This window comes from Leptopilina heterotoma, unplaced genomic scaffold (genome assembly GCF_015476425.1).
Source record: "Leptopilina heterotoma isolate Lh14 unplaced genomic scaffold, ASM1547642v1 Lhet_42, whole genome shotgun sequence".
Classification (NCBI taxonomy): domain Eukaryota; kingdom Metazoa; phylum Arthropoda; class Insecta; order Hymenoptera; family Figitidae; genus Leptopilina; species Leptopilina heterotoma.
This window is the reverse complement of record NW_025111078.1, coordinates 2,123,703-2,135,769: the sequence shown is the minus strand read 5'-3', so window position 1 is coordinate 2,135,769 and position 12,067 is coordinate 2,123,703. Positions and strand designations below refer to the sequence as shown.

At 30.2% G+C, this 12,067-nt stretch overlaps 1 protein-coding gene across 4 annotated transcripts in view; it reads right to left on the bottom strand.

Moving 5' to 3' along the window:
- Positions 1 to 12,067, bottom strand: part of LOC122506419 (neogenin) — a 48,492-nt gene that overhangs the window by 19,637 nt on the left and 16,788 nt on the right. For all 4 annotated transcript variants that reach the window (XM_043618569.1, XM_043618570.1, XM_043618568.1 and 1 more), the window contains exons 2-3: positions 873 to 1,041; positions 387 to 526 (exon numbers count right to left, since the gene is read on the bottom strand). In XM_043618569.1, coding sequence (XP_043474504.1) covers positions 387 to 526; positions 873 to 1,041 — 309 coding nt within the window. The remainder of the gene's footprint in view (positions 1 to 386; positions 527 to 872; positions 1,042 to 12,067) is intronic.

Below are 12,067 nucleotides of genomic sequence, written 5' to 3'. Positions count from 1 at the left end.
ATTGAAATTTTCTAAAATTTCAAATTAAAACCTTTTGAAGTTTTTCTATTTATGAAAATTGTAAACGCAACTCTTTTAAAATTGAATGAATTTTGAAATATTGAAGTAAAATCATATTTCAAGAATAAACACAATAACTTTAGAAAAGAATAATTTTCCAGGATTCCGATCAAAATTCCCTGACTTTTCCAGGTTTTTCCAAGGTTTACAAAATTTCCTGACATTTCCAGGTTTTCCAGGTTTCCAGGTTGCGTGGCAACCCTGGATTTTTGTTTTCATTTTTCTCTCCCTTTCTTTTTGTTTTTATTTTTTTTTCTCCCTTTCTTTTTGTTTTAATTTTTTTTCTCCCTTTCTTTCTGTTTGCCCTAAAGAAAATATACACTGACTTGCAAGTCTAATTGAAGAAGACCGAGAGACGATTGATCCAACATTATCGACGGATGCAAGACACTGGTAACCCCCTGTTAATTCTGGATTACCAGAATAGACACTGCTAATGTACAGCGATCCATTAGGCAACTGTGATCTAGAAATTAAGAAAGAATAATACAATTAAGATCAAATTTCACTAAAAATATCTTTATTTCTTTCAAAGAGTAAAAATTAAGAAAATATTTATCGACTTTGTAAATTTTCTTTTTGGACACAATTTTCAATAATTTGGAGTTTTTTGAATTGAAAATTGAATTGAAAACAATATTATTGTTTTCAATACAATTTTCAAATTCAAAAAACTCCAAATTAAAAATATTATTATTATTTAACAATTTTTGAATATTTTAATTTACGAATTTATAAATTTAGAAAAAACAAATAATTTTATTCAATTTTTTTTAAATTTCTGTTAATTTTTTTTTTTGGGAAATTTTTACCTATAATTATCGCCAAAAAATGTTATCGGTTGTCCATCGTCAGTTCGCCATTCGATTTTTGCCTCTCCAAAAACACTTTTCGCCTGGCAGTCTAATCTCGCCGGTCCTCCTTGCTCCACAACAATGTCTTCAGGCTCAACAGTGAATTGTATTCCTCCAGCGCTGATCACTGAAAATTTGAAAATTAAATTTTAATTATTAATTTTCAATTATTTCTAATAAACGTTATTAATTTAATTCAATTTATTTATTTATTCAAAAATCAATTTGATTATTTTTCTTTTAAACTTTACAATAAAATGGCTCTAAAAATAATTAGATACTAAAAAGAAATGTTCCATTACATTTATTTACGAATTTTTTTTGTAATTGTAAAATAATTCCAAAAATATTTGTTTCTATCGAGAAAAAAGTGACAGAAATTTATTTCTTTTTCACATGTGTAGCTATGTGCTTTCAAAGTCAAAAGCAATAATATATATATGAAAAAGTTATAACGCGTGGCATATATTTGTATAAGGAAGAAAGTGAGAACTTCCGCACCCTCTAAATATTTTCTTGTTCTCGACTCAGTTTTTTCTTCTATTCTTTTTGTCTCTAAAAAATTTTTTTTTCTTTTTTAGCTTTTTTCATTCTTTCTTTTCAGTTTCATTTCGTTTCGTACCTACTTTCTTCGGGTTTTTTTTTTTTTCGTTTGCTTTGTTTTTCCTTTGTTTTCATCTATGTTGGATAGAGATAATGCCAACGACTATATAGATTCGTAGAGAAAAATAAACTCACCGTCGTCTGAGATTTACGAGAGTAGAAAAGAAGTTGTTCTCTCTCGCTCGCTCGCGACAACCTACCGCACGAGAAGAGGAACTTTAAAATAGAATTACACATTTTCTGTTGCATATCTCGCGCTCACATTGTCGTCGTATTCATTACAAGCGGCTGGTTCATATATATATATATATATATGTATAATAACGTTTGTCTGCGGATATATTATTATGGTGCCTTAACAGGCTGTAAAATAAAACAGACGAGGAGCTGTAAAAACATTCAAAAATGAGAGAGAGAGAGAGAGAAAAAAAAATTCCCACAAAGTATAATAATATTTTCTTGGATTTATTGAGGCTAAAAAATAATTGAACCGCCAGACTTTGTATCTTAAGGAAATTTTATTCAATTTATATATTGTTGTAATAACCGACAAAAAAATCAAAATTTACCGAAACAAATATATTTAACAAAAGAAGAAAACAAAAAAGGAATAAAGTCCAAATAAAAAAAAAAAATTTTCACAAATTTTAATAAACTAATTGGAAAATAATTAAAAAAAAGTTTAATAAAATTCTTCAAAACGATTCAATTATTTTCACAAATTTTTCCTAATTCAATGATTTTTAATATCTATTTTAATAAACAATTTCCCAAAAGAACTGAATAATTTTAAAAAATATCTTTCTAAGTTTCAATTATTTTCAAAAATAACAAAATTTTCCCATGAATTCAAATATTTGATACGGTTCAAAATTTTTTTTTAAAAATTCCTATTGGTCCAATGAAAAGAAGCATATTAATGGACTCACTTTTTAATCATTCTTGTTATATCTGTCGAGCAGAGAGTATCTCATTTCTAAAACCTTTAATAGCTTTTCATAATTTTCAATATTTTCAAAATAATAAAATTCAAATTATTAAATACTTATGATAATTTAAGTATTATTTATTACATTGTATAAAAACATCAATTAGCTTATTAAATTTATTTAATTTAAGAGTTATTAAAATAACTTTTTCTTTTTTTTATGAATAGTTTTTCAGATTACAACTATCAACATAAGCAGGTAAGTGACCTAGAATGAAATAGTAGATTTCGTTCAAGGGTTAATTTTTCTCAAATTATCAACAGTCTGAATTCTGGTTTTTTATTGCGTTTATTCAAAGATATTTTAAATCTATTCAGTTAATATGAAGAGCTTTCTTTTACGAAAACTCTTTTAATTTAAAGATTTCTATTTTGATCATTTTTTTTTAAACTATGAATATTCGCAATGGATGTAAACCAATGTAAGCCAAATATCTTCAAACTCCCTGGAGATGAATAATATTAAATTAAAAAGAAGTAATTCATCAGCTAATGCAACGCCAAACTAAACTTTTTTTCTTTTGTCGCAAATTAAAAAAGGATTAATAGTCCTTAAGATTAGATCATAGCGAAATTTTTTTGTAAATTTTTGATAGCCAGCATCCCCACCCGCCCGTATCAGAAAAACGGAAATTGGAAAAAAAATCGAAAAAAATTCATAACTCGAAAAATTTTAGACCAAATGTTTATTTCTTGGTCGCAAATTGAAGGGAGATTAATGCTTCTTCTCATTGGACCAATAGGAATTTTTTAAAACAATTTTTGATAGCCAGCGTCCCCACCCGCCCGTATCAGAAAAACGGAAATTTGGAAAAAGTTCAAAAAAAATTCATAACTCGAACAATTTTAGACCAAATGTTTATTTCTTGGTCGCAAATTGAAGGGGGATTAATGCTTCTTCTCATTGGACCAATAGGAATTTTTTAAAACAATTTTTGATAGCCAGCGTCCCCACCCGCCCGTATCAGAAAAACGGAAATTTGAAAAAAATCGAAAAAAATTCATAACTCGAACAATTTTAGACCAAATGTTTATTTCTTGGTCGCAAATTGAAGGGGGATTAATGCTTCTTCTCATTGGACCAATAGGAATTTTTTAAAACAATTTTTGATAGCCAGCGTCCCCACCCGCCCGTATCAGAAAAACGGAAATTTGAAAAAAATCGAAAAAAATTCATAACTCGAACAATTTTAGACCAAATGTTTATTTCTTGGTCGCAAATTGAAGGGGGATTAATGCTTCTTCTCATTGGACCAATAGGAATTTTTTAAAACAATTTTTGATAGCCAGCGTCCCCACCCGCCCGTATCAGAAAAACGGAAATTTGAAAAAAAATCGAAAAAAATTCATAACTCGAACAATTTTAGACCAAATGTTTATTTCTTGGTCGCAAATTGAAGGGGGATTAATGCTTCTTCTCATTGGACCAATAGGAATTTTTTAAAACAATTTTTGATAGCCAGCGTCCCCACCCGCCTGTATCAGATAAACGGAAATTTGAAAAAAAATCGAAAAAAATTCATAACTTTAAAAATTTTAGACCAAATGTTTATTACTTGGTCGCAAATTGAAGGGGGATTAATGCTTCTTCTCATTGGACCAATAGGAATTTTTTAAAACAATTTTTGATAGCCAGCGTCCCCACCCGCCCGTATCAGAAAAACGGAAATTTGAAAAAAAATCGAAAAAAAATTCATAACTTTAAAAATTTTAGACCAAATGTTTATTTCTTGGTCGCAAATTGAAGGGGGATTAATGCTTCTTCTCATTGGACCAATAGGAATTTTTTAAAACAATTTTTGATAGCCAGCGTCCCCACCCGCCTGTATCAGATAAACGGAAATTTGAAAAAAAATCGAAAAAAATTCATAACTTTAAAAATTTTAGACCAAATGTTTATTACTTGGTCGCAAATTGAAGGGGGATTAATGCTTCTTCTCATTAGACCAATAGGAATTTTTTAAAACAATTTTTAATAGCCAGCGTCCCCACCCGCCCGTATCAGAAAAACGGAAATTTGGAAAAAGTTCAAAAAAAATTCATAACTCGAACAATTTTAGACCAAATGTTTATTTCTTGGTCGCAAATTGAAGGGGAATTAATGCTTCTTCTCATTGGACCAATAGGAATTTTTTAAAACAATTTTTGATAGCCAGCGTCCCCACCCGCCCGTATCAGAAAAACGGAAATTTGAAAAAAAATCGAAAAAAATTCATAACTTTTAAAATTTTAGACCAAATGTTCATTTCTTGGTCACAAATTGAAGGGGGATTAATGCTTCTTCTCATTGGACCAATAGGAATTTTTTAAAACAATTTTTGATAGCCAGCGTCCCCACCCGCCCGTATCAGAAAAACGGAAATTTGGAAAAAGTTCAAAAAAAATTCATAACTCGAACAATTTTAGACCAAATGTTTATTTCTTGGTCGCAAATTGAAGGGGGATTAATGCTTCTTCTCATTGGACCAATAGGAATTTTTTAAAACAATTTTTGATAGCCAGCGTCCCCACCCGCCCGTATCAGAAAAACGGAAATTTGAAAAAAAATCGAAAAAAATTCATAACTTTAAAAATTTTAGACCAAATGTTCATTTCTTGGTCACAAATTGAAGGGGGATTAATGCTTCTTCTCATTGGACCAATAGGAATTTTTTAAAACAATTTTTGATAGCCAGCGTCCCCACCCGCCCGTATCAGAAAAACGGAAATTTGGAAAAAGTTCAAAAAAAATTCATAACTCGAACAATTTTAGACCAAATGTTTATTTCTTGGTCGCAAATTGAAGGGGGATTAATGCTTCTTCTCATTGGACCAATAGGAATTTTTTAAAACAATTTTTGATAGCCAGCGTCCCCACCCGCCCGTATCAGAAAAACGGAAATTTGAAAAAAAATCGAAAAAAATTCATAACTTTAAAAATTTTAGACCAAATGTTCATTTCTTGGTCACAAATTGAAGGGGGATTAATGCTTCTTCTCATTGGACCAATAGGAATTTTTTAAAACAATTTTTGATAGCCAGCGTCCCCACCCGCCCGTATCAGAAAAACGGAAATTTGAAAAAAAATCGAAAAAAATTCATAACTTTAAAAATTTTAGACCAAATGTTTATTTCTTGGTCGCAAATTGAAGGGGGATTAATGCTTCTTCTCATTGGACCAATAGGAATTTTTTAAAACAATTTTTGATAGCCAGCGTCCCCACCCGCCCGTATCAGAAAAACGGAAATTTGAAAAAAAATCGAAAAAAATTCATAACTTTAAAAATTTTAGACCAAATGTTTATTTCTTGGTCGCAAATTGAAGGGGGATTAATGCTTCTTCTCATTGGACCAATAGGAATTTTTTAAAACAATTTTTGATAGCCAGCGTCCCCACCCGCCCGTATCAGAAAAACGGAAATTTGGAAAAAGTTCAAAAAAAATTCATAACTCGAACAATTTTAGACCAAATGTTTATTTCTTGGTCGCAAATTGAAGGGGGATTAATGCTTCTTCTCATTGGACCAATAGGAATTTTTTAAAACAATTTTTGATAGCCAGCGTCCCCACCCGCCAGTATCAGAAAAACGGAAATTTGGAAAAAGTTCAAAAAAATTTCATAACTCGAACAATTTTAGACCAAATGTTTATTTCTTGGTCGCAAATTGAAGGGGGATTAATGCTTCTTCTCATTGGACCAATAGGAATTTTTTAAAACAATTTTTGATAGCCAGCGTCCCAACCCCCCGTATCAGAAAAACGGAAATTTGAAAAAAAATCGAAAAAAATTCATAACTTTAAAAATTTTACACCAAATGTTTATTTCTTGGTCGCAAATTGAAGGGGGATTAATGCTTCTTCTCATTGGACCAATAGGAATTTTTTAAAACAATTTTTAATAGCCAGCGTCCCCACCCGCCCGTATCAGAAAAACGGAAATTTGAAAAAAAATCGAAAAAAATTCATAACTTTAAAAATTTTAGACCAAATGTTTATTTCTTGGTCGCAAATTGAAGGGGGATTAATGCTTCTTCTCATTGGACCAATAGGAATTTTTTAAAACAATTTTTGATAGCCAGCGTCCCCACCCGCCCGTATCAGAAAAACGGAAATTTGAAAAAAAAATCGAAAAAAATTCATAACTTTAAAAATTTTAGACCAAATGTTTATTTCTTGGTCGCAAATTGAAGGGGGATTAATGCTTCTTCTCATTGGACCAATAGGAATTTTTTAAAACAATTTTTGATAGCCAGCGTCCCCACCCGCCTGTATCAGAAAAACGGAAATTTGAAAAAAAATCGAAAAAAAATTCATAACTTTAAAAATTTTAGACCAAATGTTTATTTCTTGGTCGCAAATTGAAGGGGGATTAATGCTTCTTCTCATTGGACCAATAGGAATTTTTTAAAACAATTTTTGATAGCCAGCGTCCCCACCCGCCCGTATCAGAGAAACGGAAATTTGAAAAAAAATCGAAAAAAATTCATAACTTTAAAAATTTTAGACCAAATGTTTATTTCTTGGTCGCAAATTGAAGGGGGATTAATGCTTCTTCTCATTGGACCAATAGGAATTTTTTAAAACAATTTTTGATAGCCAGCGTCCCCACCCGCCTGTATCAGAAAAACGGAAATTTGAAAAAAAATCGAAAAAAATTCATAACTTTAAAAATTTTAGACCAAATGTTTATTTCTTGGTCGCAAATTGAAGGGGGATTAATGCTTCTTCTCATTGGACCAATAGGAATTTTTTAAAACAATTTTTAATAGCCAGCGTCCCCACCCGCCCGTATCAGAAAAACGGAAATTTGAAAAAAAATCGAAAAAAATTCATAACTTTAAAAATTTTAGACCAAATGTTTATTTCTTGGTCGCAAATTGAAGGGGGATTAATGCTTCTTCTCATTGGACCAATAGGAATTTTTTAAAACAATTTTTGATAGCCAGCGTCCCCACCCGCCCGTATCAGAAAAACGGAAATTTGGAAAAAGTTCAAAAAAAATTCATAACTCGAACAATTTTAGACCAAATGTTTATTTCTTGGTCGCAAATTGAAGGGGGATTAATGCTTCTTCTCATTAGACCAATAGGAATTTTTTAAAACAATTTTTGATAGCCAGCGTCCCCACCCGCCCGTATCAGAAAAACGGAAATTTGAAAAAAAATCGAAAAAAAATTCATAACTTTAAAAATTTTAGACCAAATGTTTATTTCTTGGTCGCAAATTGAAGGGGGATTAATGCTTCTTCTCATTGGACCAATAGGAATTTTTTAAAACAATTTTTGATAGCCAGCGTCCCCACCCGCCCGTATCAGAGAAACGGAAATTTGAAAAAAAAATCGAAAAAAATTCATAACTTTAAAAATTTTAGACCAAATGTTTATTTCTTGGTCGCAAATTGAAGGGGGATTAATGCTTCTTCTCATTGGACCAATAGGAATTTTTTAAAACAATTTTTGATAGCCAGCGTCCCCACCCGCCTGTATCAGAAAAACGGAAATTTGAAAAAAAATCGAAAAAAATTCATAACTTTAAAAATTTTAGACCAAATGTTTATTTCTTGGTCGCAAATTGAAGGGGGATTAATGCTTCTTCTCATTGGACCAATAGGAATTTTTTAAAACAATTTTTGATAGCCAGCGTCCCCACCCGCCTGTATCAGAAAAACGGAAATTTGAAAAAAAATCGAAAAAAATTCATAACTTTAAAAATTTTAGACCAAATGTTTATTTCTTGGTCGCAAATTGAAGGGGGATTAATGCTTCTTCTCATTGGACCAATAGGAATTTTTTAAAACAATTTTTAATAGCCAGCGTCCCCACCCGCCTGTATCAGAAAAACGGAAATTTGAAAAAAAATCGAAAAAAATTCATAACTTTAAAAATTTTAGACCAAATGTTTATTTCTTGGTCGCAAATTGAAGGGGGATTAATGCTTCTTCTCATTGGACCAATAGGAATTTTTTAAAACAATTTTTAATAGCCAGCGTCCCCACCCGCCCGTATCAGAAAAACGGAAATTTGAAAAAAAATCGAAAAAAATTCATAACTTTAAAAATTTTAGACCAAATGTTTATTTCTTGGTCGCAAATTGAAGGGGGATTAATGCTTCTTCTCATTGGACCAATAGGAATTTTTTAAAACAATTTTTGATAGCCAGCGTCCCCACCCGCCCGTATCAGAAAAACGGAAATTTGAAAAAAAATCGAAAAAAATTCATAACTTTAAAAATTTTAGACCAAATGTTCATTTCTTGGTCGCAAATTGAAGGGGGATTAATGCTTCTTCTCATTGGACCAATAGGAATTTTTTAAAACAATTTTTGATAGCCAGCGTCCCCACCCGCCCGTATCAGAAAAACGGAAATTTGGAAAAAGTTCAAAAAAAATTCATAACTCGAACAATTTTAGACCAAATGTTTATTTCTTGGTCGCAAATTGAAGGGGGATTAATGCTTCTTCTCATTGGACCAATAGGAATTTTTTAAAACAATTTTTGATAGCCAGCGTCCCCACCCGCCCGTATCAGAAAAACGGAAATTTGGAAAAAGTTCAAAAAAAATTCATAACTCGAACAATTTTAGACCAAATGTTTATTTCTTGGTCGCAAATTGGAGGGGGATTAATGCTTCTTCTCATTGGACCAATAGGAATTTTTTAAAACAATTTTTGATAGCCAGCGTCCCCACCCGCCCGTATCAGAAAAACGGAAATTTGAAAAAAAATCGAAAAAAATTCATAACTTTAAAAATTTTAGACCAAATGTTTATTTCTTGGTCGCAAATTGAAGGGGGATTAATGCTTCTTCTCATTGGACCAATAGGAATTTTTTAAAACAATTTTTGATAGCCAGCGTCCCCACCCGCCCGTATCAGAAAAACGGAAATTTGGAAAAAGTTCAAAAAAAATTCATAACTCGAACAATTTTAGACCAAATGTTTATTTCTTGGTCGCAAATTGAAGGGGGATTAATGCTTCTTCTCATTGGACCAATAGGAATTTTTTAAAACAATTTTTGATAGCCAGCGTCCCCACCCGCCCGTATCAGAAAAACGGAAATTTGAAAAAAAATCGAAAAAAATTCATAACTTTAAAAATTTTAGACCAAATGTTCATTTCTTGGTCACAAATTGAAGGGGGATTAATGCTTCTTCTCATTGGACCAATAGGAATTTTTTAAAAAAATTTTTGATAGCCAGCGTCCCCACCCGCCCGTATCAGAAAAACGGAAATTTGAAAAAAAATCGAAAAAAATTCATAACTTTAAAAATTTTAGACCAAATGTTTATTTCTTGGTCGCAAATTGAAGGGGGATTAATGCTTCTTCTCATTGGACCAATAGGAATTTTTTAAAACAATTTTTGATAGCCAGCGTCCCCACCCGCCCGTATCAGAAAAACGGAAATTTGGAAAAAGTTCAAAAAAAATTCATAACTCGAACAATTTTAGACCAAATGTTTATTTCTTGGTCGCAAATTGAAGGGGGATTAATGCTTCTTCTCATTGGACCAATAGGAATTTTTTAAAACAATTTTTGATAGCCAGCGTCCCCACCCGCCCGTATCAGAAAAACGGAAATTTGAAAAAAAATCGAAAAAAATTCATAACTTTAAAAATTTTAGACCAAATGTTTATTTCTTGGTCGCAAATTGAAGGGGGATTAATGCTTCTTCTCATTGGACCAATAGGAATTTTTTAAAACAATTTTTGATAGCCAGCGTCCCCACCCGCCCGTATCAGAAAAACGGAAATTTGAAAAAAAATCGAAAAAAATTCATAACTTTAAAAATTTTAGACCAAATGTTTATTTCTTGGTCGCAAATTGAAGGGGGATTAATGCTTCTTCTCATTGGACCAATAGGAATTTTTTAAAACAATTTTTGATAGCCAGCGTCCCCACCCGCCCGTATCAGAAAAACGGAAATTTGAAAAAAAATCGAAAAAAATTCATAACTTTAAAAATTTTAGACCAAATGTTTATTTCTTGGTCGCAAATTGAAGGGGGATTAATGCTTCTTCTCATTGGACCAATAGGAATTTTTTAAAACAATTTTTGATAGCCAGCGTCCCCACCCGCCCGTATCAGAAAAACGGAAATTTGAAAAAAAATCGAAAAAAATTCATAACTTTAAAAATTTTAGACCAAATGTTTATTTCTTGGTCGCAAATTGAAGGGGGATTAATGCTTCTTCTCATTGGACCAATAGGAATTTTTTAAAACAATTTTTAATAGCCAGCGTCCCCACCCGCCCGTATCAGAAAAACGGAAATTTGAAAAAAAAATCGAAAAAAATTCATAACTTTAAAAATTTTAGACCAAATGTTTATTTCTTGGTCGCAAATTGAAGGGGGATTAATGCTTCTTCTCATTGGACCAATAGGAATTTTTTAAAACAATTTTTGATAGCCAGCGTCCCCACCCGCCCGTATCAGAAAAACGGAAATTTGAAAAAAAATCGAAAAAAATTCATAACTTTAAAAATTTTAGACCAAATGTTCATTTCTTGGTCACAAATTGAAGGGGGATTAATGCTTCTTCTCATTGGACCAATAGGAATTTTTTAAAACAATTTTTAATAGCCAGCCATTTATTTATATTATTTATAATATATTATTTTATATTTATTTTGAAAAATATTCTCGACAGGAAATCAATTATTTTTAATTATTTTTGATAAAATTCTTTAAAAGAATTCAATTATATATTTGAAAAGAATAAAATACTTTGTAGAAATTCAATTATTTGCGAAAATTTTAATATAATATTCTTGGCAAGAATTTAATTATTTTGATAAATAATAAAATTCTTCGCAACAATTCAATTATTTTCATAAATAATAATATTCTTAACAGGAATTCAATTATTTTTATTAATAATAAAATTCTTGACAGGAATTCAATTATTTTTAAAAATTCTAATAAAATTCTTTGCAAAAATTCAACTATTTCTATAAACAATAAAAATTATTGCAGGAATTCAATGATTTTTAATTTTATATTTGAAAGAATGCAATTATTTTTAAAACATTATTAAAAAATCGGCGACAAAAATATTCAAGTTTTTTCATAAATAATAAAATTCATCGCATGATTTCAATTATGTTTAATATAATTTTAAACTAAGTCCTCCAAAATAGCAATTATTACTAAAAATTTGAATAAAATTTTTCGAAAAAATTCAATTATTTACAAAAATTTGATATAATTTCTTTCTTAGAGTGTAATAATTATTTTTGCAATTGATTTTCAATTACATTTCTTGAGTGAATTTAATTATTATCAAAAATTTTCATGCAATTCTTCATAAAAATTCAATTATTTTAAAAAATGTTGATAAATGTAATTAAGAAATTATAAAAAAAATTGAGTGAAAAATTTGTATAATAAAAATTAGAATGTAAAAATGAAAATAAAAGAATGAAAAATAAAACAATTTTCGGAAAATATGAGAAAATCTCGATTACTAAACAGACACGTTTTTTTGTATTTTCTCGGTAGATAATCTCTGCTTGTACCATACCTACTATGTATATACGCTTAAAATTAGAAAAAATATTTCCTTCCTGTGTTAAAATGTCGATTTGG